Raw genomic sequence first — 26,032 nt, 5'->3', positions numbered from 1 at the left:
TGCCAGCCCATCAAGCCCACTTGTTCTTAATGTAGTAGATTGAGTGATGCAGTCTGGTGATCTGAAAAAAAAAAAAAGAAATCTGGTGATTATACTTTGAGGAGTAAATTAATGTGATGCTCAGTGTTTCTTATGTAAGAATTGCAACTTGATATTAAGAAAAAACTGTAACTGTGTGGGCAGTCAGGTGTTGTATCGGGCTGCCAAGAGAAGCTGTGGAGCCTCCTTCCCGGCACATATTCGTCACTTGACTGGACACAGCCCTGAGCAAGCTGATGTAATTGAACTTGCTTTCAGCAGGGGGTTGGGCAAGATAACTGCTGGAGGTCCCTTCCAGCCAACACGAGACTGTGATTTTTATGAATTCCCTTTGTAAAAAAAGCCATTGTGACTTCAGTTTTGTTAAAGATTAATATGATGATTTTAAAACACAGGTCTTTGGTTATTTATTTGCCTGTGATTTTCTGAGCTCAGTGACACTCTGGGCATACTGCAAACCTATTTCATACAGTTTTATAGGAAGGTTTGACTAAATGTTCTTGTTAAGTTGAAAAGGGTTTCTGTTGCTTTGATATAGTCATTGAGTGGGTCACTTTTTCATCTGTGCGCTCTTATATGGCTGGCTGCATGATTTTTCAGTTAAATCAAGATGCCTAGTCCTCCTCAGCATTTATTCTTTAAATCTACATAAATAAATGTTCATAACAGGTCACAAAATATATGAAAAGAAAAAAGTTCAGCTAGCAGAACTTTTTACAGACAAATATATACAACATTTTTGGCTCACCCTGAATCCACTCTTTCGCTTGTCAAGTTTCCTGAGCAATTAAGAGACAGGCAGACATGCATCTCTGCTGGAAGGAGAAAAACACTGCTCTCACTACAAGGAGGTGCAGTCAGCTGCTGTATCTCCGTTAAGAATGATTCCTGGCTGTGTGAGTGCTCTCTTTGGGTCCCATACATAGCTTAAGTCACTCCTAGCATAGGAAGGACCAATTCTCAACTCTCACAAGCTTCTCATGTACACTTGAGTCAACTTTTGGAAGACAGTTAAGCATTTTAGACTCTCATAGTCTCAGAATTTGCAAAAGCCCTACAGTGTCTATCCTGTATCCATTTTTAATGTGAATCTCTTGAACTGTAGGAGGCCAAAATATCATGTATCTCTGCTCCACATTGTTAATATAGGGAAACAAGACTACTGTGTGTCTTGATGGAGTTGTCTGAACACTGAAGGCTGCAAGATGCTGGTGGTGGGAGCCATAGATGTACAACAGAGAGATGTTCCTTTGGCACTCGCACAGCCAGGAATCATTCTTAGCTGAGATACACCAACTAACTGCACCTCCTTGTAGTGTGAGTGGTGTTTTTCTCCTTCCAGCAGAGATGCATGTCTGCCTGTCTCATAGATGTGGTAATTTACAATCCTGTTCACTAGGACGTTGCATGCAACTACTGAAGGCTCGTACTTTGTATATTGAAGCTCCAGAAAACTGACTTTAACTGTGTGGTTAACAAAAGGATCTCCAGGGCTTCTTCTCCAATCTTGAAGCATACAGTCAGTGTTTGGAAGTATGTACTCACAATCAACTCTGATTAAACTAGGCACATAGATCATAGAATCATAGAATGGTTTGGGTTGGAAGGGACCTTTAAAGACTGTCTAGTCCTGCTGTGGGCAGGGACATCTTCTACTAGAACAGGTTGCTCAAAGCCCCATCCAACCTGACCTTGAACACTTGAGTTAAGTGCTTACAGGATCAGCATCTGTGAAAGGAAACTGATCTGCTAAAGTAAAATCCATATAAAGTTATCTCTGCGCCTGTAGTATGTCTTAAAAATGCAAACTTGTTTCACACTAATTTCTGAGCAGGACAATTTTGGCAAAGAGTGCAAGCCACCGTAAGATAAAATGTTGGAAAGTAAAAGCACATTCATGTGTTGTTTCAAACAGACAAGCAGCAGCTTTAATGTGTTTAAGAAGCTCAAAGGGCAAATTTTTCCCCGTATGGAAAATAAGTGATCACTTTGTGTATTTAACATTCTGCATAAGCATAATAGGTGTTCCAGAACCTTTGCAACCCAGCATTTAATAAAATAACTCATTATCGAAACAGGAATATTATTGTTGCCAAAGCAATGTATAAGCATACCATTGGCACACAGAAGCCAGACGTGTGAGCAGCAGCCGACTTCCTCACAAACATCCCCGGAGAGGCAGGTCCTGCTGTGGGCACACAAGATGCTGCCCTTCCATGCCGCTGCGTGCAGCCACTGCTGGTGTGCTTAGCAGCAGTACGTTTTAAGGACTTCAGAATATCTTGTTTGATGCACAGAAGAAATTACATAGCCCTCTTTCCAATTGCAGTGATTATGAGATAAAAGACCCTGAAAAATAGAGGAAAATGAGTCACATCATTGGGCTTTGACTGGAGAGACTCAAACAGAATAAAGCCTCATTTTGAAAAGTAAGTGTTACATCTTGCTTTAGGTCACTGCGAGAGCTGTTCTGTTCTCAAAGCAGTGTGTGATATAAAACCACAAGCTCTTTGTTGTACCCACCTCAGCAAGGCCTAGTGCTTGACAAAGTGCATATCTGCTCTTTGCTTTTAAACATTAAGAAACTTAAAGCATACAAGGAAATAGGTGAACACCCCACTCCCCGCCAGATTTGAGACTTTGTGCTGCTTTCATGTCGATATCATGTGGATGAGCATAGAACCCCATGGAGAAAGAAGATAAGTGTTGTTATAAATACATTAAACCCAGGAAAATCTTATTTTCATTTGAACCCTTCAAGATGGGATTCTTCTTCTTTTGCAATCTGACATGCTTCTGCCATCAGGTCCTGGTCTGTTAGTACTGCTGCCTAACAACAAGAAAGGGCACTTCAGATTCCAGAAAGTGCAGAACTTATTTAGGTTAAGGAAGACAAGACTAATGGTGTGATATAAAAGTGAACACCCTTGAGCTAAAGTGCAGTGATTGATTTTTAGAAGTAAGTTTAATACTAACAATGCATTATGTTGGAAAAATATTCTGTTCCATTTATATCCTTGTTTACTACTGGGAGAAAACTATAGGAAATTAACAGGATTTTCTTTGCACTGGTGATATTTATGAGTCAGCTCATAATTCCCAACACAAGCCATACTTCTACTAAAGTCAACGGTAAGGTTTCAGTAAAGACCAAAATCCAGCTATTAGTTAATAGGAGTAAATTAAATTAGAGAAATAAGACCTAGATCTTAGTACATTGAAGAAATTTTCGAAAATGTTTATTCTTGATGCCATTGTGACATTATTCTGCCAAGTTTAATGAGCCCTGGCATTTGTAGCTGCTTAGATTTCTGTGGTAGCTGTGAGCGGTGTGTAGCAGGCCTATAAGGTAGCCTGGACTAAATACTGTTGTTATGCTTACTGTTTTTTGAAATTCTGCCATGAATATATGGTTTTGTTCAGGGCAGACTTACTCTTTCATCCTCATTCTCCTAAATGAAGTGTTTAAAAATATTATTCTGTATTTCAGTGTATTAAAAGGTGACAAATATTTCCTGTCGTAATCAACCTGCTGAATGAGGGCATCTTAAAGTTAACAGATTAACTGATATTTGTCATTTTTAATCATTTTGTACCATTCCTCCCACAGCCATCACAGGCTGATATAGTGGTGTGGGACAATACACATCAATTACACTCAGGAACTCTGATGTTTCCATTTAAAATACCTTTTTCTATTAAAAAAAAAAGTGTGGTTTATTGTCTTTTCCAGTATTCTGGTAACATGTGAGACTTAATAGTATTTAGTGACAGCAAATAAATTGGAATCCCCATGCAAAGCCAAGTATCCCATAGATTCTTCATCTATATCATGAAAGTGAACTTTGCTGCCATAATAATTGTGTTATTTTGCAGTCTGGGAAGCTATCTTTGGAGGATTTCTGGGTGCTACTTTGTTCACGTCTGGAATAATACAAAATTATAGAGGTAGCCAAGGGCTACTAAAAGGCCTTCTTGAGAGATACGATGAAGAGGAGTTCCTTTTACTCATGTACTGCAGCAGTGTATTTGCATGACTGTATTTGAGTGGTCCTTTCCCCTGAAGAACTCCTTTAATTCTCTGTGTTATTGGCCACACACCACCGAAAAAGAAGTTTAAAACCAAAGCAAAATCCAATATATAATATACTACTGGAGAAAAATAGGATAAATAAGGAGATTGATTTATGTTCCAGAGCTCTTCAATAGGATGGAATATTTTAGGTGAAAACGAACAGCTGATCCTCGGGTGCTGCCCACAGTATCAACCTACCATAGTCAGGTAGGGCTAGTTGTCTTAATCCCAAATCTTGCAAGTAGTTTAATCCAAAATTTTTTATTAAAATATGCCAAACAGGCACCTGAATTTGAATGATTAAATTTTTAGTAGACTTTGCCTCCATCCTTACCTTCAATTGAGACGTAAAATAGTACTGAAATATCCTTATTGATCATAAATTACAGCTCATATTTTAAATATGCTCGTTTGATAGTGCTTAGGTAGAGACTTAAGTATAATAATGGGTTTTCAACACAGTAACTTGACATCCAGAAGTACCTGTCGACAGTAAAAGATGTACTAGCAAGTCCAGCGAAAAATTTCATCCAGATATATGCTAACTCCCAGACCACACCCAGGAATTGTCTCAGAAAGTGTTATTTGACCCAGACCAAAAGGATACTAGTGGCAGTACTCACAACTTAATGATGTAGACCACCAGGAGCCATCAGGAGTAACAATGCCATTCTCTGGCACAGTGTGATTTACTAGGGGTCTAGTTGAGTCACACTGAGTGGGATTAACTCCAGAGGCTAAGTTAGACAGGCTTTTTTCCCCAACCCAGTGTGGTTTCTACTTAGTTTTAGCTGCCGAAGCCGTGGCACTGTTGGCCACTGATGGACAATTAGATAATAAAGGTGAGTGATGTCTAGCCCCATTACAATCAATCATGCCTTAGCTTCAGCAGAGCCAGAGCTGCATTCCCAGCACTGGGCAAAGAGGAGACTGTTACTTGTGGCATAAAAAATACCCAGCAGCACTACAATTCTGTTCTTTTGATTTTGATTTCTTACTTCAAAAAAACAAACATGCGGTAATGGCAGTAATTCTATCTCAAAATCTGAAGACCTGAAAAGCTGATTTTGAAGGGTTTTATGCTGGTGGTTAACAGAACACCTTTCTTACACATCTACATATTTCTTACATTTAGGATTATTTTTCTGGTTAGCAAGAGATCTGACTATAGGGTGTTAGCAAACACTTTTACAGAAAAAGGTTATTTGAGTACTTCCCTTTGCCGTAGAGTGTGGACAAGGTTAGAATAAATAGACTGCAATGGACAAATAATTTTACAAAAAAGATAATGCAGGGGTTTTCATTTCTCCAGCTTCATGCTATAATTCTTTTCATTTTCTCCATCGCATTATAATAAAGTTTTTATCTGAGTTTTGTGTATGTTCTAAAAAACTACATAAATGCTGCAACCAGTGCTCAGTGATAAATACAACACAGTTTCTACTGATATTTTAAATTAATTTTCTTGGGAAATATCTGTGGTGAAGCAAAGGTTGCTTCCAGAGGAGCTACCAGACTTGTCATTGGGAGTTAGGGCTATTTGATACAAAAGAAAAAAAAAATACCTACAGAGTTATCTAAATACAGATTTTTTTTTACTAAATTAAGCATTCATGTTTGAAAATTTTGGTCTACAAAAAGAGCTACTCTTTGGGTGTGACCAAAGGAGCATTTTGTCATTTTCTACAGATTTGAAGCACCTGTAAATGCAAACAAGGATCCTGGGATGCAAATCAGTATCACACTTCCCAATCCTTAAATTAGTTAAAATCTGAAAGAACACATGCTTTATTCTTATTTTTGTGTCAAAAATGTCTCCTGTTGAAGCCAATGAAAACCTTTTGGTAAATATCTAGGTCACAAATATCTCTAGGCATTAAAGCCATTGGAATAAGCATTTCTTGTTTTGTTTTGTTTTCTTTTAAGCTTACGTGCTTGCTCAAGGAAGAATGATACCTGCTGTATAGACCCCTGGAGAAATTTACCTTGACGTTTTATTTTTTGCCTATGATGGAATGGACTATCAAATGCGCATTTAATGACACTTTGATTGGTGTCCCATAGGTATCTGAGCTATTTCATTTGCTTGGTTTTGATTACATCTCCTGTTATAGCCTTTTCATTGCTTTGTCAGTATAAGCCAAATACAATCACTTAGCAGACACTGCTAAAAATATGACTCCTTAAAAATATAACAGAAAAGGTCAATTTAGGTTGACAACACTTTTTTTGACACTGCAAACTTAAACTCTTTCATACTTGATGAGCTGTTCTAATTTTTAGAATGAATAAACATCCCATAGAGAAATTAAAAATAAAAGATTGTTTGAATAAAATTTATTCATCGGAGTCTGACAAAACTCACCTTTCTAAATGAGTTGCTTCAGCAGCAAGTTCAGTTCTTAAAAAATTTCAGACATGAAATATGGTTCAAATTTCTGTGTTTCTGAAAAGGGTAACAGTCCAAAGAAAGAATATATATATAAAAAGCTGGTTTTGCTGCAAATTTATTTTTTATCTCAAAAATTATTTTTAAAGTTTCCTATCCAGTTTAATTTCACATTTTAAGACAATGAAGTCTTCATACTCTGCCTCTCCATGGACAGGGTTTTGTTGTTTCTGGGCAGAATGCAGCGCAGTATCAAGTCCTTAACGTGTTGCACTCTGCCACTTGAAGAAAAGGTTGAAGTGCAAGTCATTTTAAAGAAAGCCTACAGGAGAAATTTATGAGCTTTTTCTATGGGAGAGCCCTTATTCTCCATGAGGCTTTTGTCAAACATTTTTAACAAATTGTAATAACCTTTGTCATATCTCATTTTCTTGCATAAACAAGTCACATTGAAACTATAAATGATGGAAAATTTAATCCACATGGCTTGCACTACCAAAACTGTTAAACTGTATTCTTTTCCACCATGTCAGCACTGCATTATCTGTTTTATAGAAATGTTGAAAAGATTACTTTTTAAGGGAGATACCACAGGACCTGTGTAAATGTCCTCCTCACACTTGCACTACCCGACGTTTTCACTTTCAGTTCTTCCTGAAGCTAGGAAAATGCTCCAGCATTTGTTTCTCTGAATCCTATTGGAGAGGATATTTCCACCCACCTCCAAAAACTGTCTGCTCAGAGACACCAGGAAGCACACTGAGGCTGACGGGAGCTGTCAGGTTTCTGCTGCCTTCCTGTCTTGAGAATGCACATCTGCTCTAGGATGCAACGTGGTAAACAAGCTCTCAGTCTAACAGTAGGCATACTTTCTGCCCTATGGGAATTTAGTGCCTTGCAAAGTATGTGTATTTCTAACAGTAATTCCTAGTCCAGGAGATGCTGGTTTTCTCTGTCTCCATCAGCTCCGTGGCACACTGAAGCTGTGAAGTCTCACTTTCTCACCCACCAAGAGGGGTGAGAGTGCCAAGAGCATCTAGCCAAGGTAGGGACCTCATGTAGGGCAACCTGCTTATCAAGTGTCTGTCTCTGTGCTTTTTGTGAGAACTGTTCACCAAAACTAATAGTCCCAATGAAAGTATTACACTGCCATAAATTACTGTCTCTTTCCTTCCTTTCTTTATAGGGTTTTTACGTGCTATTGTATTCACTTATCTAAACCTGTAATGGATCCATTGGTGCTATACATCTAGTATAATCTTCAGCACATTTATTTATCTAATGCCTCACACAGATTTTATGCATTCAAGAATTAAAAAGTCATTTAAAGGTGATACTTGGGTACTCAACCTGGCAAGATCCTGATCACTGTTAAGAGAACGTGGGCACTGTTCCTGGCTGTGGGAAGGAATTACTTACGGAGGGGCTCTAATAGCTTCTTTGTAGACTCAGACCTTGTGAATGCAAACAACTTTCTGTAAGTTTGCAAGGAACTGCATTAGTTCTGACTTTGTACCAGTGGGGAAAGTAAGAGCTACTTTTTGGTCATAATTAAGGTTAGCAAAAGCTTTCAAACATTTTCTACCTTCCATACAAAATCCAGGATAATGGCACTGCCAATGGTTTGCAAACAGTTTTGGTTGTAATCCTGAATGTCCTTGCATTTATGGGGATTAAATTAGACCTCAAATAATACTGGAACATGACTCTGGTGGTCTAATCGCTTAATTATGTCACTTTAACAGTGATACATTTTTACTATTTAGAGAAGAGGTCATAAAACTGTTTGCAGATGTTTAACTTTTGATTATTTTAATTCTAGCGGTAAATAATGTAGCAAAATAGCTTTTAAAGATCTTCCCTGAGTGTATTTTTTTATGTTTACGATATTCCCTGAGTAACGTTTTAACAATTGCTTTAAGCTGAACATCCTCTTCCATATGAACAGCCCTTAAATCACAAACTATAGTAAAATTCTGTTGAAAATTAAATAAATGGAGAATTGGTAGTTCCTAATTAACCAGTAAGAAAAGTTTATGAGAGGCGGATTGAATAAATATCAAAGCTTCTGAGTTATATTATCTTTCATAAATTGGCTTTTCTCCAATTAGTGTATGCTTTCAGAAGCAGGGGAATAAGATGAAAGGATCTGCATCAAAACTGATTACTGCTGAAACAAAATGGAAGTTGCTGCTTTTGATAAAATACAAGGCTATGGCAGTGCTTGAATAATTTTATGGGAAGTTACTGCCTAAGGCATATGTTTTACTGTCTGATACTGAATGCATGAGGAAAGACCATCTGTTTTTTTCAGCCTGAACAAATATATGATCCAGATTGAACCACTAGAGGCCAAATATAATTGCTTTGTGTTTTGCTTTGTACTACTCTCTACCTACAGCAGCCTCTTCTTGTATAGCATGTATCATAACACACAGTTCAAATGCTGGCATTCGAAAAGACTTTTTCCTCTATTGATGGTTATAAAATGACTATCCAGGGCTTAATGCAATCCTCTACACTTCATCTGTCACTGAAGAAATAGTTCATGATAGGAAAGAAGAACTTCTGATACACTTTGACCACCGCGGTGTTTGAACCTTAGGGATTTATTTTTGCTGGACAGATCCTTGTTTAACATCCAGACAGGTGAAAGGTGTTGTTCTATCCCCCATGCCTTCAATTCTTGCTGGGGAAAAAAGAGAGGGGCTTTCATTCCATGGCCTGAGTAAACAGATTAAATTAAAACACATCAGTGGTAAATAAACTACAGAAAATATTCCAGGATGCTTAATCTTTTTACTTTTGTTGTTAGTGTTGTGTTTTACAGCACCTAAAAGTATACTTTTAGTTTTGCAAGGCTAATAAGACTGGGTTTCTCCCCTCCCCCAAAGTGCTTACAGTCTAATTTTAGACATAGTATGCTGAATGGCAGTAAGAAAAGTGTTCAGTGCTGGAAGGAGGAATGAGGGATAGAGGGGCGAGATTTGAGTGTGTGGGTGGATAAATGCAAACATTTTTCTTTTGTTCTTTAATAATAATAATTAATAACAATGCTCCATTCCTTGTAGAGTTTCTGGAAAAAACTGAGAACAAAAGGTTATAGAGGATTGGAAAAATATCTTTCCAAGACTATTCTTATGTATTGCTGTGAGGATTGTTTCTGCTTTTCATGGATAATCTGCAGAACTATGTCTACCAGGTGCTAATCTGACCTGCATCTGGCTTTCCTGAATATTTGCCTTGATTTTGATAAATACACTGCTTAACTGTACTGGTTCCCTCTCCTGACACACATTTCCCATCTATCGTCAATTAACACTTTGCCCACAGTGATCTTCTAAATCACAGTCCTGAGAAACTATGGCAAAGCAAGTGGTGGATGAGTGGAGGATGGTTTTGTGACTGCAGGTCTGGGCTGGGATTTAAAAGGTTCAGCTTTATTCCACATATAAAGACTCCGTGTAGCCTTAGGCAAGTCCCTTACCTTTTCTGTACCGTGGTCTCCAGCTGTGATATGGGAACAACAAGCTTTCTTTTTTCTTGCTGCGTCTGTTTTCTGTAATTGTGCTATAAGAGATCTCTTCCAAGTGAAAACTTGTATTGTGTGTTTGGACAAGACCCAGTACAACTGGGCCTCCAATTTAGCTGGTATTACTGGAATACAACTAAACAAGAGCAATTTTTAATACCTAAACACAAAGGAAACAAGAAAATATCATTTTAACTGATTCAGGACTAAGGAAACTCAGCAAAAGGAAATGACATCCTTTTAACGTAAATTCTTAGTCACTTCTTAATTTTATTTTGCCATCACGTCTTAATTTTATTTTGCCCTCTGTGCAAGCCTTAACCAGGAGAAACCACATTTATGCCTATGCCAGTAGGATGTAATTATAGGGTAGTTGTATCTGAAGACTGTAGCAGCTGAAACTACCAGTAATGTTCTGGGAGATTTTCCTTTTTAAAAAAAGGAGGGGGAAAGGGGAGCAAAATTGCTCACAAGGTGGATTTTTGTCCTTTGAATGAGTTTTTTATGAAACCTTTAAGCATATATATGCTGATCTATCTTTCTTTATTCTGGAAAATAGACTTGCCAATGGTATGTGCCAGAGACTCCCTTTACCTTCCTGGATACTGTTTTATTTACAGTTCTTGGTAGAGCTTATATGCAAGCTCCTACCAGATTTGACTTTTGGAGCACAGCTTCTCCCCAGCAGTTAAGTGCTACACTACAAAATGTGCCTCCAATGACTTATTGCATCACACATCAGATTTTCTACTAGAAATTCTGAAGAAATGGACTTATATTTTTCCCTAATGTACTGAATATATTACAGCACTACGATATTACAGAACTATGGAAAGTCCGCACGTTATAAGGGAAAGAGCAATTTTAGCTCCTGAAGCGCAAGTCAGGGCAGATGCAATAATACATTAATGTTTGTATCCAGTAGTTAGAATCATAGAAGAATTTAGGCTGGAAAAGGCCTCTTCAGGTCATCTAGTCCAACCTCCTGCTCAAAGCGGAGCTCTTTCTCAAAGTCAGACCAGGGCCTTTTCCAGCAAAGTTCTGAAATCTCCAGGGACAGAGGTTTCACAGCCTCGCTGGGCAACTTGTTCCAGTGCCGAACCACCTTCACTCTGACTTTTTTTTCCTTATAGGTAATCATAAGTTTCTTTCCTGCAAACTGTGTCCTCTGTGTCTTCTTTATAATCAGAATTAGACAGCTGAGGACAGCAGTCAGAGGTCTCAGCCTCCCTTTGTCCAGGCTGGACAAACCCAGCTCTGCTCAGCCCCTCCTGTACATTGTGAGCTACAGCCCCCGACCACCCTGATGGCCCTCCACTGGTCTCTCTTGAGTTTGTCCATCTCTCTCCCATGCTGAGGAGCCCCAAACTGGGCACAGCACTCCAGATGTGGTCTCTCAGATGCCAAACAGTGGGAAATAATCACTTCCCTCAACCTGGATATGTTCTTGCTAGTACAGCTCAGCATGTGGTTGGATTTCATTGCCACAAGAGTACATTGCTGAGTGATGTTCAACTTGGCCACCAGGAACACTCTCCCATACCCCCTAAGTGCTTTTCTGAAAAGCTGCTTTCTGTGTCTTCAGAATTCTTATGTTGGTTAATGGAAACATTGTATTGAAGAGCATAGGAACCATCTACAAAGATCAGTAATTTCTATGCTTGTTCCCTTTGTCCCTGGGAGAGATCTGAGTCCCTTTTGTATCAGGAAGGAGTCGTTTGTACTTTCTTGCAGGTATATATCTGCATTAGTTGCAATACCTATTCATGTTGGGTTAGAGCATCTGCTGACAAGAGTCCTAGCAATTAAGACAAAAGCCAAAGGCCTGCCCTTTTTTCATTGACTCATTGCCCAGCATGACTGACAAGTGTTTTAAGAAGGAAATTAACAAAACGTTGATATAATCAATTATTACTACTTACAAAATCCAGTTCAAGTGCTAGAATTTAAAGTATAGAACATGCACTGCCTTGCACTCACTCACTGCTGATTAGTCAGTTCATGGTATTGTGGGTGAAATGAACTTCTCTTCTGATTCGTTTCGTAGGTGGTTTCACCAGCACAGTGGCCTTATTGTTGGTGATGCAGTACAATAGGAAAGGATATTCTTTATCATCCATAGTATAGGCCTCAGAGCAATTCCAGCTCTGCAGGCTCATGTCTGTACACACTAAATGTGCTGTATGCTGTAAGGATCAGACATGCAGAATTTCTACAGTGATACCAAGTGTTTGCATCTTCCTTGCAAAGAGATTTAGCAGTGTGTTGATGCTTTGCCTTGCCTGCGTATATTCGTCAGTACCATGAAACATGCAAGTTCATGCAAGCTCAAAATTGTGGTTGTGTTTTCCCGATTGTAATCACATGACTTGTGTAAGACTTTCTTGCTTCACTCCTTTGTTTTAACTTCTTCAGTGGATTGTATAATATTAAGTTTTCTCCTAGAATGGAACCTGGTCATTTAGGGCACTGATGCCATAATTCAAGTACCTCTCAGCTTCTGGTAGTTTGTACATGAGGTCTGTTGCTCAGAAGGAAGTTGTTTAAGATGGGCCAAGTCATAGCAGTTAGGTGCAATATGCATCTTAGCTCTTTGATAAGATTATAGAGCAGATATCTTTGGTCAATTGTGGGAGAAATGATTTTTCAGTCTGGGGAGAGGACTTTCCCGTTGGTGATCTTTCTTTAGAGCCTCTAAGAGTATCTGGACTGCATAAAGGTACAGGATTGTGATACCAACAGTAGCCTCTGTGTATGTTGGGTCATTTCTCCAAGAAAATCATTGCTTGTGTTTGTTTCCATTAATTCTACCAGTGCTGCTCAGAAGCATGTGGATTTAGTAACAGGCTATTCTAATGTCTTTAATGAACTAAGTAGTAGTTGAATTTCCTTCTATTAATGACGACTGTTCATTGATAGTCTTCTATTAATGTTGTGAAGTAGGATCAATATAGATACTGGATCAGGGTTCTGAAAAATATTAACAATTATTAATATTCTTTCTTTTTCAGTTTTCTCCTTGTGTTTGGTTGCTTGATTTTGTCCGTGTTTTCTACTATTCCTGAACACACAAAACTTGCCTCTGGTTGTCTCTTCATTTTGGTAAGTGAAACTTCTAAATACAAGACAGTTTTACAGATACTTTTATATACACTCAAATCCTCTCCCTCACCATGAAGAAAATAGTATAATTCCTGAACAGTTTAAGAAACCAGACTTTTCATCAGGATGATGAAAAAATAATAAAATAGAGGATTCCACTATCTTTCTTTAAAATCAGGTCGGATTGTATGAAAGTGTTAATACAATACTGTATTGCATCCTCTTCTTTCCTTGAGAATTGCTGTGTTGCATTACTGATAGTTTTTCTACTGCAGTTTGGCAGTGGCTGAGCATGAAAGACCTTTGATACTGCTGCTGCCATTTATAAAGTCAGTATGTAGTAAGAGGCACTTAAAACAGGAAATAATTTTGGTATCTTAGATACCAATTCGTGCTAGCTGTTGGTAGATACTGACATTTTAGTGGCAGTTGCTGCAGTGGGATATGGTAGTTTCATTACTTCTTCATAATACATGCTTTTGTATTATGTTTATCTCTCCTTTTTCCCTTCAGAGGTAGATATAAATGGCTTTAATCCCTAAAAGTGCTTAACATTTTTCATGCATTGTATAGACGCCACTTTATTCATCTGCTTCTTGATGGGCCATTTAGTTCTGCAAGTGATGGCCTGAGGATAGGCAGTAGTGATCATTAAAATGTCACTATATACCCAGAGTTACCATGGTTATTTCAGTTCCATGTATACAGCAGACTGTGGCTCGTTAGGTAGTGCCTGGGGTGAAGTAACTGTTGACAAATGCCAGCATTTTAATTGTCATCACTGTATATATCCAAAAGCCCTGGTCTTTTTAACAGCTCCTTAATTAATTATGGCGTGAGCAGGCTGATAAGCATAATTATGGTGTATGCTATGTCTCTACAGCATAATGTGCTACTGCATCAAGACACCTGAACTAAATGTCCAGATCTGGCTAGGTGCAGAAGTGTGGTGCTCTGCTCCACCTGATAGTTTCTTAGCAGGGCTAATTAGGGAGAGCCGTGCTAAATGTGATATTTTCTTTCCTAGCCCTTTTTCTTGAGAAAAGGTCAGGTGGCATTAAACCAGCTAAAAGTGATCAGGTTTAATCCTATACTCATACCTAGTCCCATTATTTACATATCTGAACAACACTTTGCAAATGGAAGCTTGTTTGAATGTTCTGCATTTAGTTATATTATTGCAATTACTACACTAATTGCTAAGATTTTCTGGTATAGAAAACAGGAAAATTTGATTAGTCTGAAAATACCCTATTTCTAATAGCAGGTGCTTTTGTGACAAGTAATCTGTTTCCCTGTATACTTATGCAAATTGGTTGTAGAAATGCCATTTGTTCTGACATAAAATATGCATTTCCCATGAGCCACATATTTGTTGAATGTGTTGGTATGCTTACCGCCGCTGATTCCTCAGCTGGCTGATAAACACATTCCCTGTGCTTTGCCATGGCTCGCCCAGGAGCCTGAATATGGAGGAGCTCTGCGAAGTCCTGGGTTTGCTCCCACCACCGGGCAGAGGTGCGGTGAGATCTGCTAGCCAATACACCAGTCATTGTAGAGGTGTCCAACAGCAGAGTGGAGCTGCTCGGGGTCTGCAGTGGGAAACAGCAGTACTTTCTGCTACTGCAGCTTCAAAGGTGGACTTTGTCCATCTTAACAGTTCTGACTATACATCCTGTGGCATCCTCTGAACACAGAAATGGCCTTAAGGAGGAAGAAGGTGGATGGCTAATCCTTGAAGCATCAATACTAGCCTGGTTCAACATTTCTATGCTATAGCCTAGCGTGTTCAGCAAACCCTTGGCAGGAATAAATCTACTGATGATGAATTTTACAGCTCCTGCTGTGGGTCTCTAATGGAGAAAAATATAAACACAGCAAAGTATGAAGTTCCAGAAGCAGGCTAAAGCTGACTGGTTTATTCCAGTTTGCTGATGCATGGTTTGCTCCTTCTCTGCATACTGAATCATTAGCTATTAGCAATGTTATCAAAGGAGGCTTTTGCAACCGCAAACCAAGAGAAAAATACATTTCTACATTAACTCAGGAGCAGTTGTTTTGGCTGTGCCAACACATAACTGCAGTCACTAGAGTTTTTCGCAACCTTTTCCTTGCAGTGATTCACACAACTCTTACAAATGTGTCATTTAGTAGAGACAGTTGTATTAACTATCAGAGATCTGGTTTAATACTGTTTTGCTTCGTGCTCGAGATGGAAGATATGTGTTTATTTTCTAATGAAGTACCATACAAATACAACAATCCGTAGAGCTGCCTGCTGGGTTTCTGTGAACTGTTTGCTTTGGAGATTTATTCCAGATGGTCTCCCCTACAGCCGTGTTAATTGGCTAAAAAGCTAATGTAATGTTCCTTCGACTTAGTACCTGAGCTGCTGCTTGCGCTGGCACCTGTGGCTTTTGACATATTGCAGCTATTCACAGTTACACGGGGAGGTTAAAGAGAGAAGTGTAGATGTGGTGAGCAAACCTTTCCCTCCTTCTCAGAAAGGCCAGAGGAGCGGAGAAGATTATTGTTCTGCAATCAGTCAATTCCATTTATCTCCCCCAGCCTTGCCTTACAAGGGAGCAGAAAACATATCTCCTAATCACTGCATCCTAAATACGCTCTCAGAAAAATATGAGTGTGCGATAGCTCAAAGTAAATCAGTGTTTAGGAAAGCAGTATTAGCTGAGGGCTTCTGAGCGTCAGCAAAGGTTAATGGGCTCATCTGGACTACAGAAACGCCTGAGCTCTGCTCCCAGAGACGATGCAAACCTGCCCGGCTGCGTCATGTTGTACCCAGCCAGGGCTTCAGTTCTGGCATCTGCACAAGTACTACTGTGTTCCTAGGCATCTTCTACTTATCAGGGGGCCTGTCAAGGGAAACACATTTAATATTTGAATTTTATGCTTTCATGAAAGTCCTGCAGATAAGTGCATGTTACATACAGCAGTGTTGGATTGTTACATCAGTAATTAATTTGGTTAGATTTTTTTCCAGAAATAATAAGCCTAACCAGGGGGAGAGCATCAGATAAAACTCCTTATACCTACAATTATAATTATGCTTTAGCCTTGTCTGTGCACACAGCTTCTGGCACTGAAGTTGTAGCAGTGATATAGCCCAGACAGACAGTAGAATAAAATCTACTTCAACATCAAAAAAGCCACAAGCAGCTTAAGAATCCAACTAACACAGCAAGAAAATAATCTTTGGTGTATTGCTGATCTCCTACAAGTACGTTTTCTGGCACTTTTCCAAATAATAAACACAAGGGAAGTAAAACTTAGGCTGGGAAGGCAAAATCAAATCTTTTGGGGAAGATATCCAAGAAGGAATATATCTGGAACTGGAGGTCATTCACTCTCATGACCAAACTCTCTATATTTTAAGATCATTTTCAACTAAAGCTATGTGAATAACTGGTTCACTTCTGTTTGTTTGCTGTCAATTCAAGAAAATCAATAAAATATTTTGTGTTGACCCACAAAGATTTGGCGAGTCAAAAAGTCCAAAAAAAGTCTTGGATCAGATTAAATGTTTCATTTGACCTGGCATAAAATATTATTTGTGTGTTTGAGCATTTTAGAACTTTTGGCTTAAAAGTAAAATTGAGGCTATATGAAAGAAACGTCATTTTTATTTGTAGTGACAAAGCATTCAATTTTTTTCATAATTTTCTTTTTTGATCAAGATGGAGAGATTGCAAAACTCATGTGAATTTCTGCAGGACTGATTTTGTCAAATCTGTTTTGTTTTTTTCTCAGAAAAAGTCTGGGGTAGAAAGCTGTACCCAGTTCTGTAGGATAAGGGCCTCTGAAAATGTACTTTAGGAACACATTCTCCAGGCAGAAATAGCTCCCAAAGACATAAAAGCAGACAGCGTGCAGCAGATGAGGCTAGCTTCTACACGTACTGTGGCCACTTATATGAATCCAAAAGGAGAGTCTAGTAAGTGCTTCTAGCAATTAAGATCTTCCTAAGATTTTTCTTTTCTAACATTTTCCCATAAAAAATGTAGAAAGAGGATAAACATTGATTAAAAAACATAGAGTATAGCTGCCCCATAGCAGGCAAGCACATATTTAATTTGTCTCTGCTCTAGGAGAGTGAATCCATCCACAGAGATGTAATCATACAAATCCCCTACAAAATTTTAAAGCGGGGCAGAGTGGATTTTAAAAAAGGGAGATGGATAGTGCTTAATTCAAAAAGTAGCATTTTTCAGTTTAAATTTGTTGTCCCAGAACTTGAATCCCCTTGTGATGCTTGGATAAAAGACCAGCAGATCTGAGCAGAGGACTGGATGCATGGCTTTGTAGCACCAGCTAACAATGTATGAAAGGAAAAACTGAATCATCTTGAGAGATTTCAATTCTAGATACATTTCTAACAAAGAAGGTAGGGTATAGACCACATGTTAATTGCAGTTTTGTTGAGTCTTCTCCTGAGAGAAACAGATGAACTGATCCCTGAGATAAAAAATCAGTGATTTTCAATTTTACTATAGCTTGTCAAAACTCAGAATCAGTGTTACTCAGGTAATACTCATTTTCAGTGTTTTCTTTCATCCCAAATCAAAGCAAGGCTTTGAAATTTCAACATTTCTGCATAGAAATCTCTGAAAAATTACATTTGTTAGACATACAAAACCAATGTTATCAAAGACACAATAAGAGAGGGAAATGTAATGTTGATAAGGTCAAAGCCTTCATGTTTTCAGTCTTGTTTGGTTTCATATACACTAATATTATAATAAGGTGATAACATGAGCATAAAACAATTCAACCATGTCATAATAAACTACCTGTTAGCTTTGAAAGAAAATATTCTTACCTTATCAAAAGAAATAATTTCATGTCTTTGCTGATTAAATTGATACTCTCTATTACGTATACTGATTTCATCAAATCAGAGCTGACTGTTATTATAAAAATTTGGACCAGATCTCATTACAGCTGCTTGAGAATCTTTGTGTACAAACAGGGCAGACTTCCCATTGGAAATGTAAGTGCTGGTTGCACTTTTCTGAAACTCAAAATTATTAGGAAGAAGTCTGACAGAAGGCAAAAATGTAAATGTAAAGGTGAAGTTATTTAAAAGCACAACCGTAGATGTCCCCAAAGCTGTAATTCTTCTGTCAGAAGGTAGCGTTGGCACTACCAACCAACCAACCAAGCTCTAAAACAAATAAGCACACACTGTAGCTATGGAGAGAGATGAAAGTAACAATAAAAATTATTTCATAACAAAGGAACAAGGCACCACACATAAAACTGTAAAGATATCTATGAAAAATCTATTGTCAACGGTGCTGAGGATGATAAAATACACTTCAAACACATCAGAGAATAAAGATGTCTCGATACTGGCATAAGCTTATTATTGATATGTTTCTGGCCTTGATTACATCATCAGTAATGTTTTGTCCTTTCTTTTCTTTTATTCTTCTGTATTAAGCAGAAATAACTTTTGTAAAGAGAAGAATGAAAAATCATATATTGAATGGAATCATTTTCTCTTGTGATTAAAAAATGCAATATGCTATAGTTCTACTAGGAAAGCTTAAATAGGTTTGATGACTAAAGCTGACTAAAACAGCATTATTATACATGATCTGCCATCAGGGTAAAGAAAAATCTCATAACTGAATCACTTAAAGAAGTAGGATAACTATGAACAGTTACCTCAAGTGCTACAGCATTCAATAGCAAATGCAGTAGAAGGCAAGAGAAAGTTTCAGAGTCACTGCCAGAGCATTTCCCAGACAGGCAGAACTACTAACCAGGTACAAGAAGAAATCTCCATTTACTGTGAAATGTTAAGATCACTGGAGTTGCCACAAGTCATTATTTTCCATTCCATCTGAATGAATAGGGCATATGTAGAGAAATGGGTGGTACTGTGCAATGAAGAAAGATGGATGGAAATAGCAAACTCACAAGCAGTGTTAAAGGTAATACAACTCATGACCTGCTACTATTTTGACATTAAAATTACTAACCTGTAGTAAGAAAGTCAGTGTTGATTTTTTAAATAGGTACATTGTACACGTTTATATTCTTGTTATCTGTTCCTACATAAGAGCTGTCACTTAGTTTATCTAGTCCATGACATTATATGGCTATATGCAGAAAGTCAGGGGAGAAGACTCTAATACTGTGAACAATCAGTTTCTGATTCCCTTTATTTCTCAACACAGGGAGGACTAGCATTCAAAGGCAGAGAATGTATTCTTAAGAGGGAAAGGACTGTCCATGTTATTTGGAAAAGAGCCTTTTAGCCAGCCATTCAAGGGGCCACTTTCTCCAGGAGAACACAGAATCTCTATGAGGATTTTGAGATTAAGAGTGGAAAATGGGGAGGATTAGATGTTAATGGTAGGCTGTCAGGATTCAGATTAATAGGGATATAATTCTTTGAGGAGAGAGAAGCACTTCTCCTTTCAGGCTAATCAGCACATTGTGCTAAAGGACCAAACCAGCTGTCCTTGACCTCCTTTAAGGAACAGAAGAGCAACACTCCTTGCACACAACTTGCACACAACATGACATGTCTTCCTTCTTGTTTTACCAGCTTAAGTGATAACAAGGTAGCATGGGAAACCACTTCCAAGTCATAAGTGTAACATTTTCCATAGATGTAGATTTGTAATAGTTTCTGCTAGACACTGGAGTATTGAATTTTATTGGCTTCACACGAGAGTTTGATAAGAATCCAAACTTGTTATATGGAGAGCATGAACCACCTCCTTACAACAGGCAACAAACTGTTTAGATTGCAACAGTAAAAACGGATAGATATCAAACTCTCTATCAGAAATTCAGACCTGACCCTTGTTAGGGAAATATTGATTTGCCAAATGGAAATGCAGAATATGTCTCCAGAGGAAAGCCAAAGTACATGGTTATAAATAATATGTAAGGGAAAAGTCTACAAAACACTAAATTACAAAAGGAAAAGAATGGCGAAAAAGGCAGAACATCAGTGATATGAAAGCTGCTTGGAAACCTAGGGAACACCCACCATCTGAGTAACATACAGAAACCATAATCTACTGAGTCATTTTGCACAGATGTGACAAAGCATGCAAAGACATAGCTTACTACAGTCAAAATGTGAACTTTCCTCAAGTGAGAGAAGAAATCTGTTCACAAGATTCAGTATAAAAACTGTGAAGTCAAGCAAATAGATATCAAAATGCAGACAAATATCAAAAATATAGATAAGAACCTGGAGCAGACATAGCTATAATACCAAAATCCAAAGGGAGTTTCAAGTGTGGGTAATAGTAAATACACAGACACACATTGAAACGAAGTCCAGTCCTGCAGACTCTGAACTGTGGGTGTGCTACAAAGATGAATTAGCAAAGTAAGTACTGGTCATTTTAAACTTACAGGCTTCCACAAGGTGCCTAAGGAAAGGGTGTATGTCATGGACAGAATAACAACTTTGGTATCAAATCAGAACCAGACAGGAATTGGCTGATTGCACCATATGAAGATATGATCACAGGAAATGAATGTCTCACAAAGATATATGTATGTTTTTGAGAGGATGTGGAAGGGGTTTGTTCTTTTCTTTTTCCAAGAGACCAAAATTCCATAAGCCTTGAAAAAAGATAATAGGAAAAGCTGCAAAACATTCAGCAAATGGCATAATTTGTAAAACACAAGACTTGGTGTACCGGCTCTCAAAGTCTAGTTATTGGACTGAAAAGAGGGAACCAAGTCAACGTTGTCACTCAACCTAAGGAACTCAATAAAACTATTGTAACCAAAGACTTGTTCAAGTAACAGAAATATTTGGTGAGATGACAGAAGTTAATATCTTCAAGAAACTGAATGCATAAGCAGGATTATGGCAGTTTGGGTAAAGTGTCTTCCAAGTCCATTTTGCCAAAATTTACCAATTGTCAGGAAACACTTTCTTAAAGTTGCTTTCTGAACATGTTTGGTACTGGAAACATTTCAGTGCATATTATCCCAGATGCTCATAGGTCTCCCAGTGGTCAAAACATGCATTGATGTACTCCTAGGGAAGCTCTGTGAATAAGCTTTGTGAACTGGGAAACTGCAAGAAGAAATCACTTTAAAAAAAGAAAATAGCAAATATAATTTGCAGACTCTCTAGGATTTAACAACAACAAACATGCTAAGACCAAAAAATAAAAGAATAACTATCCCATCCCGCTCTGCTATACACCATGTCAAATGTTATCAGTTAATTCACATACATGTGTTTGGCTGTAACAATTAGGCTAAACCCCTTGCATCAATACAAAATTAACATGGATGCCAGAGCATGAAAGGATTCAGAGTCTGTACTGGCTCTGGCACCCATTCTGCATTTCTTTTGGACACAGCAAAGGATATCAAATTCTTCACAAACATTTCAAGAGGAAGATTTGGGAGCTGTGTTGCTACACAGACATGTGCTTGAACGTCTGCCTGTAACATGTGACATCAGAAACGTGACTACAGCAGAAAAAAATGCATGAAGAAATCACAAAGGAAATGCAAAGGCCTGGGTACAGCTGTACAGAGCTTCATTGTTTTCAATATGTGTATAATTTTAAAATCAAAATGAGACCATTTACTGCTGAGATCTCACTACAGAGAAAGAAAATGTGAACAAGCACAAAGCAGGATACAAAAATACTTGGAAAGTAGGATATTATTCTATCGTGTGAGTTTTATGGCTACCGTCTTCTTTCGGGAATTCTCTCAGAAATGTAGTTGTACCTGACACAAAAAAATGATCTGGCACAAAGCAGTGAGCGTAAATGGGAGGGACTGGAAATAGCCATGTTTAAGGGTGATGCTCTATCTTGGGAAGAGCAGGACAGACAGGATAGGTGGTGAAGTCAACATCTCCCATTGCCATTTTCCCAATTTGAAAAAGGGTTTTCAGCGATCACCAGGGTCTTCTTAGAAGAACCACATCCACCAAAATCCAACAGCCAAAAGGAGTTTGGGGATGTGTTTGCCCACACGTGCACTGACATGGTAATCGCAGTAACCGTGATGGCCAGCAGCCAGGAGCACAGCTGCCCAGAACACCTGTGTGGCACTCATTCCTGTGGCACCAGCAGATCCTCAGCGACCAGTCCGTGGTGGTGGTGTGAAGTGGGTTTGCTGATCTGGGGAGGCTTCATGGATGCTGAGGAAGGTTAGCACCATTTCAGTGCTAGGAATCATGCATTGGGTCTGATATGGTAAATATTTGTATTTACTCTGTAAGAGATGATGAAAACCATAATTAAATGGCAGCTACCTAATTCTGGTGCGTGCTTTTACTGTCTGATTCAAAACTGGGTTCACTTGACATAAAAATTCTGGGCTTTTTTCTGTTGTAAATGAATAAAGAAACATGACTGATAGGTGCCATTTCAAGTAATAAACACAAAAAGCTAAAAGGGAGTTGGATAGCAGAAGTCCTATATAACATGTGGCTAATTAAAACTAAGCATATCACTGGGATTTTAATATAATATCAATAGACTTGTAGCTGCGTATTAGATTAAAAGGCACAGAACTGATTTCTCAATCCTCTATTAACGTAGAATCAACATGGGAAATCTTAATCATAATTTGGAAAAGTAAGTGTAGTAAAAGCATCACATTCATTATAAAACTGATAAATGACAAAAAGGTGCATAAATTTCATTTCATGCTTATTGTGTATTGCACTGGGAGCTGAACTGAAGGCTCTGGTTGTGATTTATATGCCACTAATAGGGTCTATTCTGGGTTATATTTTCAGATTTATGGCCGCCTCTCCCACTGCAGTTGGAAAGAATTAAAACATTAGTTCCTTAAGTGTATATATGCACATGTAGATGTACTTGTTAGCTGTTTAGATCAAAGATCTCCCCTTCTAATGCTGAATCAGGAATAATACAAATGGGTATTCAAATTCTACTATTATTTTGAACAACAAAGTGTGCACATATTCATATCTGCTGATTTTAATCTGGAAACTGGCCAGCATAACAGAAGTGTCGCTAGTCCTCCACCAGCTTCTGCATCACAAATATTTAAAGCTCAAACCTTCCTCAGGTTTCTCTGAAGCAGACTAGTGTTGTGCTTCCCCTCACATCCCGATAGTACTTGTTTAAAGTGTAGGGCCCAACTCTGGTGCTCAGTACTTTGATGCAGTAAAGGGTTTTTTTGTTTGGGAGAGGGATGCAGAAGCTGAGTGTTATGTTCTTGCTTTAACCGAATGAGAAAACAATCGCATCCTCTTTGACGATGAATAACAAAGCATTGCTATTTGACTAGTATCAACTATTCATCATGTGTCACCATAAAGAGATTTTAGCAGCTGGTGACATTCTTAAACCAGTCAGCCGTAAATTAAAGAATGAGAACATGTTTGTTCTCCCTCTTTTCCAACTGATTTGGAAACAGTGGACTTCCCTGTTTTTGAGTTTTTAGGGAAGAGAGGGCACTTCCTGAGCTCTATTAGATGACATTGCTCCTCCTATTCCTGCTGTTGTGCCACTGTAGTGAGTCTGTGCTGATTTACACCAGATGAGCATCTGCAGTGCAGCTACACTGCAGAGATGTTGTCTTTAGTAGGGAAACACTTGTGGCCTTATTAAAGCTTATTTCAGGGGTTTAATTTGATTTGTTCTAGTCCATTTCCCGGGCTTCTGACAATGTCACTTGTAGACCCAGTTCTCCTATGAGCTCAAGGCAGGCAGCTCTTTACATCAGTCTGCAGCTCTGTTGTCCTAGTTCGCTAGTCTTTAGAATACTTAACAACACAATTTCCATGCAAGAAATATAATTAAAATAACAGTAGAGCCATTGTCTTGTGGACAGATTTCTCATATCCGAACCTCAGCTCATTTACGCATTGCAAAATAACCAGGAGCATCCTAGAAGAACAGCACAGAGTGCTCAACTTTGCTCATTGTCTCATCTCGAAAATTGTTCTAAATCCCAGAAATGACGGTCTACAACCAAGGCACCTAATTTCAGCAGCAGCAAATTATTTTAAGTTTTAATAAGCAGTTATGTTAATGAACAAGAAAGCTATGATAAAACAGTTTTTTGCTGTTATAATGTTATGCTCAGGGAAATCCTTATCATTAAAAACTACCTGAGAAGCATGTTAATGTAAACAATTTCAATAAATCATCACTTGTATCCTAATTAGATAGGAAAAAAAAAAAAAAAAGAAAAAAAGTGCTCATCGTAGCTGGATTGTACAAAGTATGCTTGATTTAATTAATTATCAGCCCTGTTCATTAGAGTCCTCCAGGACTGCCTGTTAATAGAAACCTTGCTCTGGATGACCTCTTATTTTCCTTTCCTGTCATTTGTGTGACTCTCATTGTTCCAGTGGCAGAGCAACCAAGGCACATGCAGATGTAAAAAACTTCAGGAGCACACTGGCACCTGTGCTCCTTATGCCAAAAACAACTGAATTTTTTAAGCCCATGTGTTTCAGCCTTGCTTCTCCCACATATGCATAGTTCCCTGTGACAACTGGAACTGCAGAAACATTTCAGAATGACATCAGTCTGAATGAACTGTGCTTTGACAAGGAAGAAAGACTTTCTACTGTCCGAACTACCAATGCATCTGCCATAGCAGTTACTGGGGGGGGCTAACTGTGAGCTTAAATATCAAAAAAAGTTACAGATTGTGGTAACTGTGGTGCAAGGTCAGATGCAGCTGTGATTGCAAAAGGATGACAAGATAGGGGAAAACGAAGAAATGGCAAAGGCCAGGGCATCCCTGCTCTACCTAGGAAGGGAAGGGTTAGGTTTCCAGTAAATCTAAACTTGCTCATGAGTTCAAATTCAGCCTTGCTGAATTTATCAACAGTGCAGGATTTTCCCATTCTGATGCAAATGTTGTTATTAATATCTATACGTAATCCAAAATTAATGAGGTTCCATCATATTATACATAAGACAGAGATACTTGGAATGCATCATTTCTACATCAACCTTACAAATCATATGAGGTCTAATGATTTATTCCATCACATGCCTTTCCAATTATATTCTGATCTTCTGTTTCAATTGCTAAGGAACAAAAACCAAATTATTTAAAAGCCTAGATTTATGCTTAATTTTGTAATAAGCCATTCCAAACGAAATTTAAAAAAAATATCCTGATCTTGTTTGGGATGTGTCCTTCCAATTTTTGTCCATGGAAAACCAAGAACCTCGTGACTGTGCAGCTGCCATAGGAAAAAATAATGTCATTCCCTGGCCTACATTAACCTTGCCAGAGATTTGACTTTACATTGTGACTGAGTGCACTGATTACTAAAACATTACTTTTTTCGCAGTGGTGTGGGATTCTTTGTTTCTCTCTGGTTTCAACCTGGACTAATCCAAAATACAACAAAACTGTCATATATACTACTAGGAAGAATTTCTGTTTCAATGCGTTCACATTTTCTAGGAAAATCATTTTCCTTTAGACTTTATTCATGATGATATGTATTCCCTTCAAAATCAGTTGTTCTTTGAGGAAGTAGAAGTGGCCAGGATATAAGGATCATTTTGAAACATTGCTATTTTAGAAAGTGCAACAATAAGCATGAAACCCCATCTCCACTTTGTTCAATGTCTTTTATGTTATTAAAGCTTTTACTGTATTTTAAAACCTCCACAAATTTGGTATGTGTGGAAGAAAATCATATATAGTATTTTTAAAATCAGCAGTTGGTTTAGCATTCCAGTGCAGAGAGCCATATTTACTGTATTTGAGCTCACTTACTACAACTACAGCAGCTGTTAAAATTTACTTAAGTAGCAGAAACCTCAGTTAATTTTGAGAGAATATCACCAGGCATAAGTTCATGATGTTGCTAGAAATGGTAACTATTTTTCTCAAGGAATGAACAAAGATGTTTCACAATGTT

At 38.1% G+C, this 26,032-nt stretch overlaps 1 protein-coding gene across 2 annotated transcripts in view; it reads left to right on the top strand.

The window, feature by feature from the left end:
• The window catches only part of KCNQ5 (potassium voltage-gated channel subfamily Q member 5), a 300,365-nt gene that overhangs the window by 195,747 nt on the left and 78,586 nt on the right, over window positions 1–26,032 (top strand). For both annotated transcript variants that reach the window (XM_087776374.1, XM_087776375.1), the window contains exon 2: window positions 13,047–13,137. In XM_087776374.1, coding sequence (XP_087632500.1) covers window positions 13,047–13,137 — 91 coding nt within the window. The remainder of the gene's footprint in view (window positions 1–13,046; window positions 13,138–26,032) is intronic.

The sequence above is a fragment of the Nipponia nippon genome, unplaced genomic scaffold, assembly GCF_047370975.1.
Source record: "Nipponia nippon isolate SJK-2023a ecotype South Korea unplaced genomic scaffold, ASM4737097v1 scaffold_4, whole genome shotgun sequence".
Classification (NCBI taxonomy): domain Eukaryota; kingdom Metazoa; phylum Chordata; class Aves; order Pelecaniformes; family Threskiornithidae; genus Nipponia; species Nipponia nippon.
Note: the sequence above shows the minus strand (reverse complement) of the source record. Positions and strands in the feature narration are given on the sequence as shown.